Source organism: Prunus avium, chromosome 5 (genome assembly GCF_965620075.1).
Source record: "Prunus avium chromosome 5, drPruAviu1.hap1.1, whole genome shotgun sequence".
Classification (NCBI taxonomy): Eukaryota; Viridiplantae; Streptophyta; class Magnoliopsida; order Rosales; family Rosaceae; genus Prunus; species Prunus avium.
In genome coordinates, this window is record NC_142288.1 from 26,914,987 (window position 1) to 26,934,323 (window position 19,337).

The 19,337-nt window shown below is 37.7% G+C and overlaps 4 protein-coding genes across 5 annotated transcripts; all 4 read left to right on the forward strand.

The window, feature by feature from the left end:
- The first annotated feature begins 355 nt into the window (after window positions 1-355).
- LOC110766967 (alpha-N-acetylglucosaminidase-like) lies at window positions 356-6,047 on the forward strand. The gene is made up of 19 exons (XM_088253251.1): window positions 356-801; window positions 956-1,032; window positions 1,176-1,387; window positions 1,516-1,637; window positions 1,745-1,830; window positions 1,908-2,002; window positions 2,118-2,199; window positions 2,403-2,509; window positions 2,622-2,652; window positions 3,019-3,136; window positions 3,283-3,330; window positions 3,720-3,828; window positions 4,001-4,104; window positions 4,332-4,430; window positions 4,593-4,703; window positions 4,794-5,026; window positions 5,120-5,357; window positions 5,446-5,524; window positions 5,648-6,047. The coding sequence occupies exons 1-19, from the start codon at window positions 559-561 to the stop codon at window positions 5,935-5,937; spliced, it is 2,484 nt and encodes an 827-aa protein (XP_088109377.1). The 5' UTR covers window positions 356-558; the 3' UTR covers window positions 5,938-6,047.
- A 3,224-nt stretch (window positions 6,048-9,271) lies between these two features.
- Window positions 9,272-9,865, forward strand: LOC148294591 (CDP-diacylglycerol-glycerol-3-phosphate 3-phosphatidyltransferase). Its single transcript, XM_088253255.1, has one exon. The coding sequence runs from the start codon at window positions 9,440-9,442 to the stop codon at window positions 9,680-9,682; it is 243 nt and encodes an 80-aa protein (XP_088109381.1). The 5' UTR covers window positions 9,272-9,439; the 3' UTR covers window positions 9,683-9,865.
- Window positions 9,866-10,382: 517 nt separating this feature from the next.
- Window positions 10,383-14,180, forward strand: LOC110766864 (aminoaldehyde dehydrogenase 2, peroxisomal-like). 2 transcript variants are annotated; one of them, XM_021970263.2, is made up of 15 exons: window positions 10,390-10,677; window positions 10,832-10,974; window positions 11,062-11,142; window positions 11,232-11,380; window positions 11,695-11,787; window positions 11,885-12,008; window positions 12,154-12,219; window positions 12,326-12,392; window positions 12,600-12,676; window positions 12,892-13,005; window positions 13,123-13,200; window positions 13,303-13,454; window positions 13,540-13,600; window positions 13,705-13,811; window positions 13,948-14,180. In XM_021970263.2, exons 1-15 carry the CDS (start codon window positions 10,569-10,571, stop codon window positions 14,036-14,038), a joined length of 1,512 nt encoding a protein of 503 aa, XP_021825955.2. In that variant the 5' UTR covers window positions 10,390-10,568; the 3' UTR covers window positions 14,039-14,180. The 2 variants fall into 2 exon arrangements, with proteins under 2 accessions (XP_088109378.1, XP_021825955.2); XM_088253252.1 differs by having other exon boundaries at window positions 10,383-10,677; window positions 10,832-11,142.
- Window positions 14,181-14,464: 284 nt separating this feature from the next.
- Window positions 14,465-19,291, forward strand: LOC110766863 (aminoaldehyde dehydrogenase 2, peroxisomal). The gene is made up of 15 exons (XM_021970262.2): window positions 14,465-14,727; window positions 15,158-15,300; window positions 15,465-15,545; window positions 15,624-15,772; window positions 15,981-16,073; window positions 16,166-16,289; window positions 16,437-16,502; window positions 16,604-16,670; window positions 16,844-16,920; window positions 17,174-17,287; window positions 18,137-18,214; window positions 18,296-18,447; window positions 18,543-18,603; window positions 18,706-18,812; window positions 18,984-19,291. The coding sequence occupies exons 1-15, from the start codon at window positions 14,619-14,621 to the stop codon at window positions 19,072-19,074; spliced, it is 1,512 nt and encodes a 503-aa protein (XP_021825954.2). The 5' UTR covers window positions 14,465-14,618; the 3' UTR covers window positions 19,075-19,291.
- The last annotated feature ends 46 nt before the right edge of the window (window positions 19,292-19,337 follow it).

Genomic DNA, 19,337 nt, shown 5'->3' on the forward strand with positions numbered 1-19,337 from the left:
GATAGCAGAGAAAGAGAGAGAAGAATTGAGAATTTCTGTGTTTTGATTTCAATCTATCAATCTTTAAGTTCAAGCCCCCATTGTACCCGTGTGTGTGAGTTTCCCCTTTCTCTTTCTAACTTTGGCGAAAGATAGAAAATAAAATCTTCTCCAATATTTTTTTTTAAAAAAAGTGTTCAATTCGTAAGAGAAATGTGATCTTTTAGATTCACATTAATATTGGCTTTTACTTTTTGAATTTTATTACGAAAGAACCGAAGGATATATAATTTTCTTTTTTTCTTGGTCTCACCGAAGGGGAGAATCATATAAACAAAAACAAAATAAAATCATACAAAACAGAAGAAAACAAAAATAAATAAATAAATAAATAAATAAAAACGGAAGCAAGCAACGACTCTGTGTCGCGCGCTTTCTCTCACAAGCCGGCCTTCAATTTTGTCTCATAGTCGTCATCTTCCTTCAAGATTCTCTTCTTTAATTGACCAGTAACCAGCCTAACCAACCACCATTGCAGTTAGCTTCCTCTGTTCCTCACTCTGCCTCTCTAAGCCTCCAATGGCCTCCAAGTTTCCCTCCTTTTCTCCAACGGTCACAATAATCTTCTTCTCCCTCTGCTGTGCCCTCTTGTTCAACTTAGCTCACTCCTCCGCCATCGGAATCGGCTACATTTCGCGCCTTCTAGAAATTCAGGACCGCGAGAGGGCCCCACCGTATGTCCAAGTCGCCGCCGCTCGTGGAGTCCTTCGCCGCCTCCTTCCTTCCCACTCTTCCAGCTTCGACTTCCAAATCGTCTCCAAGGTACTAATTTCAAACTTTGAAATGTTTCATCTTTTTTTAAAATTTTCCGAATCCAGCAAAGGCACAATTTTTATTTTTGTTAATTCAATTAAAGATTATTTTTTTCTATAGGTTTGCACAATCGTTTTTTATATATGGTTTATTTAATTTGCAGGAGCAATGTGGGGGTGCATCTTGCTTCATGATCAAGAACCATCCTTCTTTCCATAGACGAGGAGATCCTCAAATTCTGTATGTTGGCATTTCTCTCTTTTGTGAACACTTGGAGATTCAGATCAAATGAAAAAAACCCATGTACTACAATAATCTAATAGCTGAAGTTGTATGCTTGACACAATTTCATGTGACTTTCAAATTTCAAAACTTTTTACTAGAATTTCTGGGGTCACTGGAGTGGAGATTTTAGCTGGACTGCACTGGTACTTGAAGCGTTGGTGTGGATCACATATATCCTGGGATAAAACTGGTGGCGCGCAACTATTTTCAGTGCCGAAAGTAGGGTTACTCTCCCGGGTACAAGATGCTGGCATTTTGGTCCAGAGACCTGTTCCTTGGAACTACTATCAGAATGCCGTTACTTCTAGCTGTAAGCTTCTTGTGTTTACTTCTCCACAGTGGTTGTGAAATATTTGTGGCTTCCAATCTTGGAGCTTTGCTTTTGAACAATTGCAAATGATCTTGTTCCTTTTTGTTATCTAATTTTTTTTTTGTAAGATTCTTTTGCTTGGTGGGACTGGGAAAGATGGGAAAAGGAGATTGATTGGATGGCCCTCCAGGGAATCAATTTGCCTCTAGCATTTACAGGGCAAGAGGCTATTTGGCAGAAAGTTTTCCAGGTGATTTTCTGTGTTGCCTTTATTTTCCCCTTGTTAACTTAGCAGTAATAAATCAATCCATAGTGTTTTTTTTTCGTTTCGATAACGTGTTATTTATCCTCTAGCAGAAATTTAACATAAGTACATCAGATTTGGATGATTTTTTTGGAGGCCCCGCTTTCCTTGCATGGTCTCGTATGGGAAATTTGCATGGGTCAGTTTTCTGATCTTGCTCTAAAGAATAGTTTTATGGAAATAATCTTCCTTGATTACATAAAATACTTTTCGCAGATGGGGTGGACCTCTACCACAAAGTTGGTTTGATCAACAGCTGATTCTGCAGAAGAAAATTCTTGTCAGAATGTATGAACTTGGAATGACTCCAGGTACTAATTATCACAAGTCATCTACCCTTAAATACTTCGTAATTTTAAGCTACTCTTTCAACGGGGAAGAAATAGGGACAGTAACACTCTTGATTTCTTCATTTCTGTTTCTCAGTCCTTCCAGCCTTTTCTGGAAATGTTCCTGCAACACTCAAAACTACATATCCATCAGCAAAGATAACACGCTTAGGAAATTGGTAAGTAAGTACTAATACGTTCTAATGATGTAATCAACCTCATAAGTTCCTGACTTGTAGCTTTCAAGTGCTTTAATTGGTTAGTGTTCTAAATGACGCATTTCATTCAGGTTTTCTGGAAATGTTCATTCAATTCCTACCAACTTAACTATGTAGGTTTCTTGAATACTAAATTTATTTAAGATTTTCCACTTCTGCTTCAGGTTTTCGGTTAAGAGTGATCCCAGATGGACCTGCACTTACCTGCTTGATGCAACTGATCCCTTATTTGTTGAGATTGGGAGAGCATTCATCGAGGAACAACTAAAAGGTTGGTCACCTGCGTCCTGTTCCTCCCCCTTTATGTTTGTGCATGTAAGATTTGTGCTAAACACTACTTCCGTTCTAATTTCTTCTCATTGTTGGATTATTTGTTTGGTTAGAATATGGAAGAACCAGTCACATATACAACTGGTATGAGGCTTCCTTCACTGACCTTCTTTAAAAGCTCATTCTTCTATTCTCTGAAAATCCTTGACATCTGCTAGATAATATTTGTTCAACTGGTCATTCTAGCTCATAACAGACTGCCTTGAAATGATCCATTTCCAATATAAAACCAATTTTGCAGTAGGATAAGTAGGTATAATATTAGTAATTTACAATTTCCAGAGTAAGATTTAGAATAGTAAATGTGCTCCAATGAGATTATTATCTCAAATATGTCAAATATATATGTAGAAAATCTCAGCTGTTTCTTTATTTCAGTTTCCCGAATAATTGCACCGAGTTAAATCCAAAACTATGCTCCCTTTTTCATGTTTACTGAACCTATTGCAGTGATACTTTTGATGAGAATACTCCACCTGATGATGATCCAGAGTACATCTCTTCATTAGGTGTAGCAATCTTTAGGGGAATGCAAAGTGGAGATAATGATGGTGTGTGGCTAATGCAGGTAAAAGAAATGATATCTTTAAGTCTTGCTGAGTACATCTTTTATGGCAAAATGGTTAGTTACAATGGAAGTCCAATTCAACGCAGTTATGCACTAGATTTTCACTTTGTTTTGGTATGCTACTGAGTATACTTTTAACTCTTCAGGGGTGGTTATTTTCATACGATCCATTCTGGAGGCCTCCACAAATGAAGGTTATATTTATAATTTATTTGCTTTCACTGTGTGGCTTTCTTGTTATCCATGATTCAATTCAAAAACACTACGCATTTGATCACACAAATGGTTCTAAACTATGTGAAACTCTAAATCATAACAATTCATATTATGTAAATAAGCTCTTGATAGGAACAACCAAAGTCTTAGTAGCCTAGGCATTATGAACGAAAATCTAAATAGAAGTTGAGCATGGCTTCATGCAATTTACTTACGGTTAAAATTTAGATTCGAAAACTGAATGTAAAATGCACAACTCGTTTCAATCTTATATTGATAATTTGATACACAACCCATTCTACTATTATATCTTTGCTATTACCATCTTTCTCTGCTTTGGTTGACAGTGAAATGTGCTTGTTTTCAGGCACTTTTACAGTCTGTTCCTGCGGGGAGGCTGGTAGTCCTCGATCTGTTTGCTGAAGTGAAACCCATATGGATTACTACAGAGCAGTTTTATGGTGTTCCTTACATATGGAAAGTCATATGTCCATTTTGAAGATTAAGTTGCTATAAAGTCTTTTTTTTATTGGTCAAATTCTATGAAGTCCTTTTGTGTATACTAAAGAGGGACATTTTAAGTTCATCCATGCTATTTTGTTCTTCCCATCTAGATTCTTATTTGATTTGTTTGACTTCTGCATTACAGGTGTATGCTGCACAATTTTGCAGGAAACGTTGAAATGTACGGAGTTTTGGATGCGATAGCATCTGGACCAATTGATGCTCGTACAAGTGAAAACTCAACAATGGCATGTTTATCCATCCACAAAAAATTTGCTTATAATGAAGATATTATAAATTGTTTGTTATCTTCCATTAGGCTCTGCAACCACACAATGTTAAATTCCTTTGTTTAACTATATAGTTGCTGCATTTGAATTTGATAATTAACTTATTGGTCTTATTCTAGTCTCCTCTGATACTTAATAGTTAAAAAAATGATATATTTCATACTGTATCTGTTACTTTTCTGAAGGTTGGTGTTGGAATGTCAATGGAAGGTATAGAACAAAACCCGATTGTTTATGATCTCATGTCTGAGATGGCTTTTCAACACAACAAAGTTGATGCTAAGGTAACGTCAAGTTATTTCCTAATCCTGTTGAAATTTAGGACACTTACTGTTTTAATTTCCCTCTACCATCACCCTATAGTTGTGACTTGTATTGTAACTGATGAGTAGGGGGGGTGATTTGGAAATAAAATTAAAAAAACTACTCATTCCTTCCCACTTCAGGCCTGGATTGATCAATATTCTGCTAGACGTTATGGCCGCTCAGATCCTTCAATACAAGATGCCTGGAATATATTATATCACACCCTCTATAACTGCACCGACGGTGCCTATGTAAAGTTCCCTATATTCTTTTGCATATCTTCGTCTGTAAGATTGCATTGGCACGATCTTGTTCCCACACAACTTTTCCTATGAAAACAGGACAAAAATAGGGATGTAATTGTGTCATTTCCTGACGTTGATCCATCCTTTATATCAATACCGCCTGAAGAGTGTCAACCAAATGAGAACCCAGTAGCAGGGAGAGCAGTTCTAAAGGAAATAACCGATTCATTTGATCAACCTCATTTATGGTATTCAACATCCGAAGTGATACATGCATTAGAGATTTTTATTGCAAGTGGAGATGAACTCTCAGAAAGTAATGCTTACAGGTTAGCCCTTTTTACTCTCAACTGGTACCGCATGTTGTACTTAAAATTTTCATATTGTTGTTTAATTTTATTTGCCATTTTTACTGGTCTCAGGTATGACCTTGTGGACCTGACTAGACAAGCTTTAGCTAAGTTTGCAAACCAGCTATTTCTAAAGGTCATAGAAGCTTATCAGTTAAATGATGCCATCGGAGTGGCTCACCACAGCCAGAAGTTTTTGGGTCTAGTTGAAGACATGGACACACTCTTAGCCTGCCATGATGGATTTCTCCTAGGACCTTGGTTAGAAAGCGCAAAGAAACTCGCCCAAGATGAAGAACAGGAAAAGCAGGTTTGAGTCCTAGTTGAACTATCATCAAACAAAACTAATGTCATCAAGAAAGACAAAACTTTAAGAATTGATTTGATATAAAATGCAGTTTGAATGGAATGCTAGAACTCAGATAACAATGTGGTTTGACAACACAAAGGAGGAAGCAAGTCTGCTTCGCGACTATGGTATGACAAATGGTGATGCCTTATAAGAATTCATATCCTGCAATCTTTTACTGTAGAAACATTGAACTGTCTGTCTGCATGCAAATATTGCTGTAAGACTTCTGTTTTTCTTTTTTCTTGTAGGAAACAAGTATTGGAGTGGGCTTCTGCGAGATTATTATGGCCCTCGAGCAGCCATATATTTTAAGTATTTAACACAAAGCTTAGAGGAGGGCGGTGAGTTTCGGTTGAAGGATTGGAGGAGGGAGTGGATAAAGCTTACAAATGATTGGCAAAACAGCAGGAAGGCGTTCCCTGTGAAAAGTGGTGGAAATGCTCTCAACACATCCAGATGGCTTTTTGATAAGTATTTAGGATCAAGTGCTGACAACATACAATCCCTAAATGAAGCTGCTACTGAGATTGTAATATAATAGGTTTGGGTTGGAAGACTTTGTGATGAGTAATTTACTACTCATTTTAATTTTAAATAAAGTTTTAGAAAACTTGTACAACTTATAAAGGTAACAGTGGTGTTGAATTTTACCATTGCTTGCATATAGGATTTGATTCAGTTAGCACAAACAGTAGCTCATTCCTTATACCTGGAATGTGTTATTCCCCTAAGCTTTAAGCTTTTGATTACATCTCCCACGGCTCTCGTCCTGTCCTCAGCGATGAATGCAAGGTTATTGAACCGCCATTAGAGTTTGAATTTTCTGGTGGTAAATTCTCAGCAAAACTACAGGTTTGGGAAAATTATTCAGTGCTATATCTGAGCATGAAATGGGTATTTGAGCTTACCCTTTGTGAATTTAACCAACGATTTGGTCCTCAATTACAAAGCGAAGGAACTCAGATAAACAAACAATTGGTCTGTTTCTGTTTGACAGCTGAGAAAATGTATTGTATAACTTATCAAGGAAAGCGCGATTGCAGATTTTGATCTTTTCCGAGTAGGCTCTAAGATCTGAAGGGTCGTCGGGAAGGGTTTCCGGTTTGGATATCCTAACGAGTCCCAAGTGAAGACTTCATCGGAGGCTGAGACTGATGCAGGACGACAAGTGAGAACTTTGTGAAAAGCTTGCTAGGTGGAACGAACTGGGAACGGCGTCGTAAGCGCCTTTGGGGAAAGCGTGAAAAGCTTTGGCGGTAAAACGTAAGGCCAGAGAGTCATTTCACGCTTGTAAGTTGTATCAAGTATCAACCAACTTAACTAATTTGAAAATTCAGCGCTAGGCGGGTCTTTTTTTTTCCTTCCTGACTTTAAAGAAAACCTGAGTTTTTAAAGTCTTTAGTCTCTGCGGCCAAACGGTTCGTTTTATATTCGTTGATTTTTTTAAAAATTTGGGTTGGTTGATTGTTGCTGATGTTGAATGATGCGCACCGGATTGACTTGTCATGTGGTGGGCCATGGATTACGTGGCAGGATCTGGGTCGTCCACTCTGATTTTAGAGTGGACGTGGCAAAATGAGGAGTGGTAAACAGTTTTTCTTCAAGAAAACGAAAGCCCTAGCCGCGAAGCAGACATCTCAGAAGGCAAACCAAACAAAGCGTGGGTTGTTGCTGATTTTGGCGGGTGAGAGTTGAGAGAGAGCGCGAGAAATCAATGGGTAAAGGGGAAGCAGAGGAGGAAGGGCTTAGTTTCAGGGATATAAGTAGCTCTCCTGGTTGCTCTCACAAGAAGCTGAAGACGAGAATTGAGCCATGCCCTTGAAGTAAGTGATTGAGATGGAAAGAATGTGACACATAGCAAATATCTGTATCGGCTTCGGCACGTAACCATCGATTCCAGATTCGACCATAGGATAAGATAATTGTTCTACTTTCGTTACTGGAGCCTCTAACACAATGAAAATGAGGTCTGGACGGACTACCAAAAAGTTTTTCAAGCCTTTTTTTTTCAGTCCCTAAAGTTTTTCAAGATCCTTTGCAAAGTTAAAATGGACCATGAAGCTTCGAAGTTAGATTGTATATTTCATTTGATGATTCAGGTTAGATTCTATTGCCCCCCTCCCCAACACATTGTATTTGAGTTTTCAATAAATTTATCTTGTATCGTCGAAGTTTTTTTTATTTATAAAAGTGATAAGAGCATTCTTCCTTATCACTTTTGGCATAGCGAGCCCACCGTCGGGAGGTCCGCACGGCGGGCTATTAGCTCAGTGATAAAACCTACAATATTCGATCAAACTCTAAGAAAAAATCAATTTAAACCTGCATCCTTCCTCCCACTGCATTTTCTGTATCCTAGAACAAAGACTAACAGAGGTCAAAGAAAAGCAAAACAGCATAAACAAAGAAAGCAAAAGCACCAGCAACAAGTTTTTATCTGTTACTTATATTTTATTATTTTCTACTTTTCTACAACTAGAACGTAATTGCTGCTGATATATTTTGTTTTTGTTTTCTTTACGTACGTGGTACATGCATGAGGATTACACGAGGCAGGGCATGGCAGATTTGGATTTGCAGTTGTGTACCTCTTTGTCTTTGGTGAAGGCTCAAAGACAAGGACATGTTTCAATGTTTGTAGGTACAGGTCACATATATTATATATAGTCCACACCATATGTCTAAATCTTTAACTTTTATCCTTAACTTAGCTGGGGAAAACTTCTTCTATTTTCAATTTTTAACTTCCAACGAATTTAGGAACTTTTGATCACTGTGTCTAATTATTAAATGCAAGATGACTTACGCATTATATTAAACAACTGGCCTAATTCAAACATAGATTTTTCATAAAATATAATTGATTTTAAAACATTTTATCAAGGAAAAAAATGAAGTCTTTACTTAGCAGGTAGGTTACGATTGGTTGAAGCTACGTACGAAAGCCACAGTTACAAGTTATATATGAATAATCTGATGGAGGAGGAGCTGATGAGCTGCCTTTATAAAAATTGTTTGAGTTGATTTCCTTTTCAAAGTTGGCTCATTTTGCATGCCATCACCGGCGTCATTGGTGAAAGGCTGTATATTTGACTTGGAAATATAATACCACCACCGCCGGCCACGGTTCATTTTCATTCGTATTGAAAAAATGGGCCATGAAGCTTCGAGATCATGAGCATAACGGACGAGTAGGAAAAGGGGGCCGCCAAGAATTTTTGACTTTTTGGGCCTTTTTTTATTCTTTTTTTTTTTTGGACTTTGTGGGCCTCACGGTGGTTAGAGTTTGTGGTCAAAAGTTCTTGTTCTGGATGATTCCAGAAGGCATGTGGAAATCTACAGTTAAGTCAAGCGAATTTGCAATATTACCCTTGTGAGTTGCAAATTCATAAACCTAAAGAAAGGAGTAAGGGCTATAAGGAAAATATCTTTGTCGATAAAAAGGTATTTGAAGGAAAATAATCTAAAATAAGAGATGAAATTATAACCATTTTCATATCAGTATGTCACTCACTTATAAAGAAAAAATCTCATCCATCAAAGATATGATAAGCAATGTAATCAACAAATTTGATGATATTTGAATTTTCAACAAATTTCGCTTATATCGTCGAGGTGTTTTTGTTAAAAAGAGATAAGGGCATTCTCGTCTTTTCAAGTTGATGAGCTAATAAGGGTATTATTGTCAACAAACAAAAAAAGGGAAACGTGGAAATTGCTGACTTCTCATATAAAACAGGCCCGCGTGTTTATATAAATTGATTTCCCATTTTGGGTCCACTCCGGCACGCGTCGCAATTTAAGATTGGTCCAATCTCCCCTACAATTTTATATTTCCTAAAGTTGGACCAACTCCTATAAAGAGCTTTCGTTTACGTCTTTATGATAATAAAATAGAAATCCTCATCTTAAACCCCTTCTTCTCCAGAGAATTCTATCCTCCCCAAAACTCAACCTTCCACTTTTCTCTTCTTCTCAGAATCTCGGATCTTCAATCGGCTACGCATTTAGGGCTTCATTAATTTCTTCAGATCGAGACAATGAACGGAGACAAAGCTAACAATTACGAGACCTCCTGGGCCGATCAGTGGGATTACAACAGCAACTCCTCCTACCCCGTCGTGGTCAAAGGCGGCAATGGCGGAACCGCCGCCAAGTGCAAGCAAAAGGTCGGCGAAGGCCTCGTCAAAACAAAGGCGGTGGCTTCCACCAGCGCTAAAAAGTTCAAGGAAGGGGCCTCCACTGGGTTTCAATGGATCAAACAAAAGTGCCAGAAGAAATAGCAGATTGTTCATTGAGGCAGAGACCTCTGCAGATACAGAGTTTTAATCATCGTTTTTAATTTCTTTTCATTTTGTTTAGGTTTATTTTTTTTCTTTCTTCATTCTATTCGTTTGTACAAAATAAACATCATTACATGATTTTACATGTAATTAATCATATAATATATATTTCGTTCTTCTTTTTGTTGTTGTGTTCTTGGGGTCAAGCAAGTCATCTCTGTTTTGACATTTTCTTTTCTTTTCGTTTCTAGGGTTTGATTTGTTACGTTCCGTGGATTAATTGATAATTACCACCAAACACGGAAAATAAAATTAAAATCTATAAGCTTATTTGTTTGAGAAAGACTGGGATATCACTTTTACTATTCCGAAAGTAGTTGTGACTTTCACCATGCGAGCACATAGGTGCTTGAGCCCCCTCCCCTTAAAATGGATCCCTCTATATTTACCGAATTTTCTATTTTGGGCTTTTATTTTTCTTGCAAGTTTGAGGCAACGTTTGTCAATGTGGGCTGAGCTGCTGATTGACAAGCCCAATGTTGCTCTTTTTTGTAAAACCGTAATTAAAGAAATAATTAATTAGTAAACAACAGATTAAGAAAAGAGAGATCCTCCTCCCGCGAAAACTCAATGCAGCTCTCTTTTGGTGAAACATTGTAAAAGCCTGAAATGTCGTCTTCTTGTTCGAGTTTTCAGATCTCTTCACGCGATCCGCACATTGAGAGATTGAGACGTTAAGAGAAGACTGAGTGGCTAGGCTAGTACTAATAATAGGCACTGTCAACTCTGATCCAAGTGAGAGCCAATACAAACTACAACAACAAGAACAAGTAAAGGCAAGGCAACAACAATTTATAGCTTTTGGAAGAGAGAGAGAGAGCTGGAAATGGCGATCCAAATACCGAACCGGCAGTTATTCATCGACGGCGAGTGGAGAGAACCAGCACTCAAGAAACGCATCCCCATCATCAACCCTGCCACTGAAGAAACCATTGGTCTCTATATAGATGTGCATTTTTATTGATTTATTGAAATATTGATTTGTGGGTTTGTTTTCCAAGTTGGTTTACTTTTTCTTAACTAAATATCAACTTGGCTGAAATTTGGAATGTGAAGAAATGGGGTTGTGTGTGGAATGTGATGATGCAGGGGATATTCCTGCAGCAACTGCTGAAGATGTGGAGATTGCAGTGGAGGCTGCTCGAAAAGCCCTGGCCAGGAACAAGGGTAGAGATTGGTCCTCCGCGTCTGGGGCGGTTCGTGCCAAGTATTTACGTGCTATTGCTTCTAAGGTATTAAAGAGCATGGATTTTGATTCATTCTTATGTCTTTGGTCCTGTTTTGGAGTGTTTTATTTTTATTTTTTTATTTTCATGCAGATAAAAGAGAGAAAAACTGAGCTAGCCAAACTTGAAGCAATTGATAGTGGAAAACCACTGGATGAAACGACCTCTGACATAGTATGCTTGTGATTTTGTGACAATTTTGAATTGTTATTTCATCATGCACAAGGCCCTTATTTGTTTCCACATAATGGAATGGAATGCAGGATGAGGTTGCCGGGTGTTTCGAATACTATGCAGGCCTTGCTGAAGGTTTGGATGCAAAGCAAAAGGCTCCTATTTCTCTTCCTACGGAGAATTTTAAAACTCACGTTCTTCAGGAACCGATTGGGGTTGTTGGGTTGATTACAGCATGGTATTTTATGCTGCTTGTTTTTTTTTTTTTTTTGGTTTTTTTTTTAAGAGGGTATTTTCTGCATCTTTATGTTTAACAATTATGCACTTTATTTTAGTAACATTTGCTTGCTTGGTGGTTGCAATAACTTGTAGCAAAGTAAGTTCTAATCATCTATTGGTAAACCTTTTGGATTTTGAATGGTCCTAAAAGTTGGTAAGATGATCTTTGGATAATTTGGAGTTTTATCTTGTAGGTGGCCTTTCAGTGCAACTAAGAAGCATCTTAATGATTTATATGGTAACCAAGTGCTTATTTTTTATTTTTATGTTAAGGAACTACCCTTTATTGATGGCTGCATGGAAAGTAGCTCCTGCCTTGGCTGCTGGGTGTGCTGCTATACTGAAACCATCTGAGTTGGCATCTATGTATGTCATGTTCGGTTTACATGTACTAAACTTTGTTCAGTTCTTATGTTGATTTTGCACATTGTATGCCTATCATCATGTTATCAATCGATTCCAGAACTTGTTTGGAGCTAGCTGAGGTGTGTATAAAGGTCGGTCTTCCTCCCGGTGTCCTCAATATTCTGACTGGACTGGGCCAGGAAGCTGGCGCCCCTTTGGCATCTCATCCCCATGTTGATAAGGTTCAGCTTTTTCTTTACTGCTAATTCTGCTCTTGGAATTTCTGCAAATTTGAGTCTTGTTATATATGCTGAAAATTTGGTACTTGTAAGGTATCTTTGAGTTGTTATATAGGCTGTAATCGCAAAATTGATTAATATCCGACAGGTTGCATTTACCGGAAGTACTATCACTGGGAGCAAGATTATGGCAGCTGCAGCTCAATTGGTCAAGGTATATGTTGAAAGCTATCTAATGCGGAAATTAGTCAATCACGTTTGTGAAATTCATTCTCTTCATTTGATCTTTATAAACTTTCTCGTACGTGGTTTCTGTGTAGCCTGTTTCACTGGAGCTTGGAGGAAAAAGCCCAATTGTTGTTTTTGAGGATGTTGATATTGAGAAGGGTTAGTGCCTCCTGAAGCCTCATTTTAAGTCTCTCCACTCTCCACACATGTTTCTCGAATATAAATTACTTCCATTAGAAATTAGTTGTGTACATCCGAATGGAATCTGTGCATCTAAATCACATCATGTTAGAGAAACAATAAGCATATAGATATAACTGCTGGTACTGTAACCATAACGTTCTGCTCTATGATTCAATGAAACAGCTGTGGAATGGACCTGCTTTGGTATCTTTTTGACAAATGGTCAGATTTGCAGCGCAACCTCCCGTCTTATAGTGCATGTAAGTACTATAGCGAGCTGCTACATCACTTTCTGTTAGTCCCTTCTGAGATACATGGATGAATGATTGTGCATCTTTTAGAACTACGCAGTTAATTTATTACATGTGAATTCAAACTAAGCAGTTAATTTATTACATGTGAATTCAAACAACTCTTGACTATGGGGTTCATGCATGCTATTTTTTGTGTGTCAATTTCTTGCACCTTTTTTAAGGAAAGAATTGCAGCAGAGTTTATGGACAGGCTTTTGAAATGGTGCAAAAACATCAAGGTTTCAGATCCTATGGATGAAGGTTGCAGGCTTGGTCCTGTTGTGAGTAGAGGGCAGGTAAATGAGCACGTTTATGATCCAAATTTTTTTAAGTTTCACATTTAGTAGCATCTACTCATTTTCTGATAAAGTTATGATCCAAATACTATCTAATCTTCACTGCATCTGCTGCAGTATGAGAAAATATTGAAGTTCATCTCAACAGCTAAAAGTGAAGGAGCAAAAGTTGCGTTTGGTGGGGGTCGTCCTGAGGTATAAATAAACCTATGTCTTTATTATCAAGGCCATTTTGTTTCTTGACTTGTCACAACATGAACATGTTTGCTGAGTCATTTTATGAATGGATGATGGCAGCATCTAAAGAAAGGGTTCTTCATTGAACCAACCATCATAACCGACGTAACAGCCTCGATGCAAATTTGGAGAGAAGAAGTTTTTGGACCTGTTCTTTGTGTCAAAACATTTGGTTCAGAAGAGGAAGCTCTTGAATTAGCAAATGACACCTAGTGAGTTGACTCTTAATATATATGGTTTGATCAGGACCCCTTTTCTTTTCTTTTACTGACATGATATTTTGTTGATCTTTGACAGTTATGGCTTAGGCGCTGCTGTGATGTCAAAAGATTCAGAAAGGTGTGAGCGCTTTTCTAAGGTGAGAGTGAGACTCTCTTTTCTTTGCACCAAAAGTCTTCATGAAATAAAAGGCAGCATTTTGATTATCATGAGTTGTGTTTCTTCTGTTGCTGTACTCTGCAGGCCCTTCAGGCAGGAATTGTGTGGATCAATTGCTCACAACCATCCTTCATTCAGGCTCCATGGGGAGGCATTAAACGAAGCGGTTTCGGCCGCGAATTAGGAGAATGGTACATGCCTTCCTCAGCATTGCATTGTATCAATTATAATCTTCTGTTTCATCACATGCTGCATTGTGTGTGTTATAAAAATCAATGAGCTGCTCTGCTGATGGTGATAATGATATATTTCTCTTTTGATCAACAGGGGACTTGATCTCTACTTGAGCGTGAAACAGGTGACTCAGTATGTATCTGATCAACCTTGGGGTTGGTTCAAGTCACCTTCAAAGCCATGAAAGTACCCCGAAATCGAATCGAATTGGGAAGGAAAAAAACCCAAAAATGTAGCGAGCTGTTATACAGAAAATAAGAAGGGTTAAATATATGTACTGAACTGAACCTTAGAAAAATTACTATATAATAGTGTTGCGTTCACCATATTAAGTTGTTCTGTTCTGTGGTATTCTATTGATTATTTTTTCTTTTCATGAAGCAAGTTTTACAATTTATGTAAAAACGTGAAAAGGTGAAGACTTTCCAACACATACAAACAAAACTATCCCAAGAGGCTCACGCAGGCTACCCGGTGTGCCGGTGGCAGTGGCCTTGAGTGTTGCGTATAGATTTAAGCATAATTTAATTTATTGACCAAAAAAGAAGATGATTTTTTTTCTGAAAAACCCAAAAAGAAAGGGGATTTATGCATAATTTGGGTTCGTTTCCTTTCGTAAACTAAATTCTCAAAAAAGCCCATCACGTCACGTCATATCACGTCAGCCCAATGCGCTGAGTTGATCACTACCGTTTGGCCAAAAGCTTCACAGTCAGAGCTTATAGTTGGGGAGAGAGAGAGAGAGAGGGTAGAGAGAGCTGAAAATGGCGATCCAAATACCCACTCGGCTGCTATTCATCGATGGCGAGTGGAGAGAACCAGTCCTCAAGAAACGCATACCCGTCATCAACCCTGCTAGCGAAGAAATCATTGGTCTCTCTCTCTCTCTCTCTATGCATTTTTATTAATTAAAACAACTTCTGGGTTTTGTGTTCTAATTTGATTTACTGTTTAAACATCGCATTTGATAATTTGATGTATTTGGTAGCTGAAGAAATTGAGCAAAAAGAGATAAAAAAACAGAACTTATCTGAGTTGTCAACTTACTCTTTTTTGTAAAGTTGGAAGCTTGGCTCTGTTTACTAACCCATAACTGGTTAATTTGGGGGATTGGTAAACATGGAATGTGGGGTATTCGACTCTTGCTTGTCTTCTAATGGAGAGATCCAAGATTTTTTTTTTTCCAACTTCCTATGCTATCTGTATTCACACAGAAAATAATGGAAATGAACTTGTGGCTTTTGTAATCTGACTTAAATCAAATTAAATCTGATATATGAACGGGTTGTGGGATGTGTTGTAGGGAGTGTTCCTGCAGCTACTGCTGAAGATGTGGAGCTTGCGGTGGAGGCTGCTCGGAGAGCCCTTGCCAGGAACAAAGGAAGAGATTGGGCCTCGGCATCAGGAGCAGTTCGTGCCAAGTATTTGCGAGCTATTGCTGCTAAGGTATTGTCTCTGACTATCTGGTTGTTATTGAAATTAATCTGGTCTTGAATCTTGACAACAACAAAAGAAAGGTCTTGAATTGGATGCCAAAACAGAATGGAGCTCAAAGTTGTTTGGCCCCATTTTTGATGTCTAAAGCTTTTAGTGTTTTTGTTTGCCTGCAGATAACAGAGAGAAAATCTGAGCTAGCAAAACTCGAAGCAATTGATTGTGGAAAACCACTGGATGAAGCAGCATGGGACGTGGTATGCTTGTGATTCTCTGACAATTTGAATTGTTATTTATCACGCATAAGGCCTTATGTGCTGGCTCATGCAATGTAGGATGATGTTGCTGGGTGCTTTGAGTACTATGCAGACCTCGCTGAAGGTTTAGATGCACAGCAAAAGGCCTCTATTTCTCTTCCTATGGAGCAATTTAAAAGTCATGTTCTTAAGGAGCCCATCGGGGTTGTTGGGTTAATTACGCCATGGTATTTGCTGCTTCTTTATGTTAAACGAATATTCTTTTAATCTTAGTAAGATTTGCTTGCACCTTTTTGTAAAGTAAATAATCATAAATTTTGGATTTGAATGGTCCTAGCAGGTTTGTGATTTTTATCTTGTAAATAGCTATTCAGTGTTTCTAAGAATCATCTTAATGATTTATATGGTGATTAAGTGCTTATGTGTTATGTTCAGGAACTACCCTCTGTTAATGGCTACATGGAAAGTAGCTCCTGCCTTAGCTGCTGGGTGTGCTGCAATATTGAAGCCGTCTGAGTTGGCCTCTGTGTAAGTCCTCTTTGGTTTATATGTACTTTCTTCAGTTAATATGTTGATTTTTCACGTTGTATGCCTATCATCATGTTATCAATCAATTCCAGAACTTGTTTGGAGCTAGCTGATGTGTGTAGAGAGGTCGGTCTTCCTCCCGGTGTCCTCAATATTCTGACTGGACTGGGCCATGAAGCTGGCGCTCCTTTGGCATCTCATCCCCATGTTGACAAGGTTCATTTTTTTCCGTACCAGTTTTATTGTTGGAAATTCTACGAAGTCATCTTGTTATTATCCTACAAATTTGTTAGTTGGGTCTTGTGACATCATTGGGTTGTTTTAGCCGTGGGGCTGTAATAGGAATAAACTTATATTTAACAGATTGCATTTACTGGAAGTACTATTACTGGGAGCAAGATTATGACCGCTGCAGCTCAACTGGTGAAGGTAAGTTAAAGGCTTTGTAATCTGATAAGTGGTAAAGTATATTTGGGATATTCTCTCTCTTCATTTGATCTTCATGTACTTTCTCTGATGTGGTTTGGCAGCCTGTTTCACTGGAGCTTGGTGGGAAAAGCCCGATTGTTGTTTTTGACGATGTTGATATTGACAAGGGTCAGTGATTCTTGAAGCTTAATTTTAAAACTCTCTACATATATATCGTAGATAAATAAATCACTTCCATTAGGAACTAGGAACCTATGAATCTAAACTAAATCAAATTAGAAAAACATAAGCGTATAATACTGCTGATGTAATGATAATTTTTTACTCTATGATTCAAACAGCTGCTGAATGGACTGCCTTTGGTGTCTTTTGGACAAATGGTCAGATCTGCAGTGCAACATCTCGTCTTATAATACATGTAAGTATGATAGCAAGATGTTACATCACTTTCTGTCAGTTCCTTCTCAGTTGCATTGCATGGATGACGGTGCATCCTTAAATGTAAATTCAAACAATTTTAGATCATGGGGTTCATGCATGGTACTTTTTGGTGCTACAACATCAGTTGTGCCACTTTCCCACTTGTAGTTGAAATGCGGTTTCCCTAAAGCTTATACATAATGCAATCTTAGACAAGCTTTACATTATTAATTCCTTACACCTTGTTTCAGGAAAACATTGCAGCAGAGTTTTTGGACAGGCTTGTGAAATGGATCAAAAACATCAAGATTTCAGATCCTCTTGAAGAAGGTTGTAGGCTTGGCCCTGTTGTTAGTGGAGGGCAGGTGAGTGTACTGTTTACAATATCTTTTTTTTTTTTTAATAAATAAAAATATTATTTAATTCTCTATTTTGGATTGGGATAGGGGTGTTCAAGTAACATCAACACAGATTACACAATTGGGAAGCACTAAAATTCATACTTTTTTCTTCATCTTTTCTTTTTCTTTTTCTCTTTTTAAGTCTATAAATGTAAGAATTGGACTTAGGATACTTAGGTTGTCACTCTTGTAAAACAGGGGTTGTCTCAGTGAGTTGAGCTGTTTATCCTTCCAATCTTGTGAACATGTCTAGATAGTTTTATGTACATCGATAATACTTAGGTTGTCACTCTTGTAAAGCAGCGGTTGACTCAGTGAGTTGAGCTGTTTATCCTTCCAATCTTGTGAACATGTCTAGATAGTTTTATGTACATTGATAATATATTATTTTTGGTCTTGGCTTGGGTGTGGGTAGGGCACTAAAGTTCAAATCTTGAACCATTTTTTAATTATCTGGAAAAAAAAAATCTTATCCAAAATTGCCATATTTATGCTGAACAGAGCTGTTTTTGTTGCAGAACAGTTTGTTGAAAAGTTTTCTTTTTTGGGTCAAACTTTTTGAATTTCCAAATTATGAGGCTGATAAATTGTGTTGATGTTTGTTATAAAGGTTAAGAGTCCCTACATTTGATATGCATTAGTGTATATAATGTCTCAAATTGTGGGTGATAATTGTAATGCATTCGTGTTTGTCTAGGAGACAAAAACATGAACAATTACACATTTAATAGCATTAACCAATTCAAATCATTTATATTTCATTTTCAAGTTTATGATTGAAGTTTTACCTAATCTTCACTGCATCTGCTTCAGTATGAGAAAATATTGAAGTTCATATCAACAGCCAAGAGTGAAGGTGCAACAGTTTTGAGTGGTGGGGCTCGTCCTGAGGTATAAATTTTATGTTTTATCAAGACCATTCTGCTTCTTTATCTATCACAACATGTGAATTATTTTATTAATAAATGGCAGCATCTAAAGAAAGGATTCTTCATCGAACCAACAATCATAACTGATGTAACAACCTCCATGCAAATTTGGACAGAAGAAGTTTTCGGACCTGTTCTTTGTGTCAAAACATTTAGTTCAGAAGATGAAGCTCTTGAACTAGCAAATGACACACAGTAAGTTGACTCTTATTTTATCCCAGTTAATAATGGCATATTTGTTCGGCTGGTTTCTTTTTCGCTTTTTGCTGAAGGTTATTGAACTTTGACAGGTATGGCTTAGGCGCTGCTGTCATATCAAAAGATTTAGAAAGGTGTGAGCGCGTTTCTAAGGTGAGATCTCCTTGTACTTTTTTTGTCCACAAATAATCCTGCCCCAACATCATAGAAACATAATTTGATTATGAGTTGTGTCTCCTTGTTGCTGTTCTGCAGGCCCTTCAGGCAGGAATTGTATGGATCAATTGCTCTCAACCATGCTTCTGTCAGGCTCCATGGGGAGGCAACAAACGAAGTGGTTTTGGGCGTGAATTAGGGAAATGGTATGGCTTTCTCGGCATTGTGTTATAATGTTCTGTTTGATGTTGCTTATCCGAGTTAAATATAAAAGATTGATAAACATCACGAGACAAAGTAGACTAAGCAGACTACCTCCTCTTATTAACATCAATGAACTGCTGATGGTGATATAGTTTATTTTGTCTTTTGAACAGGGGACTTGATAATTACTTGAGCGTGAAACAGGTTACTCAATATGTGTCTGATGAACCTTGGGGTTGGTACAAGTCGCCTTCAAAGCTGTGAAAGTTTACCCACCAATAGGGTTGTGAAAATGTACTGATATACATGAAATAAGAAGGGATAATTAACTGGATGTTAATGTATCCCCTTCACCTTTAGGCTGGACTTACGGTTAATCATAAAGCTTTTTTCTGCAGACTCGCATATTTTGAATTCAGAGGCACTTTGTTAGCGAATATAATATGTCAATGATGAAGAAAGCTGTTGTGATTGATTGAAACTGGAGTGTATGCAAGTGGGCAGGGTCCAAGTATTTTATTAAGAGG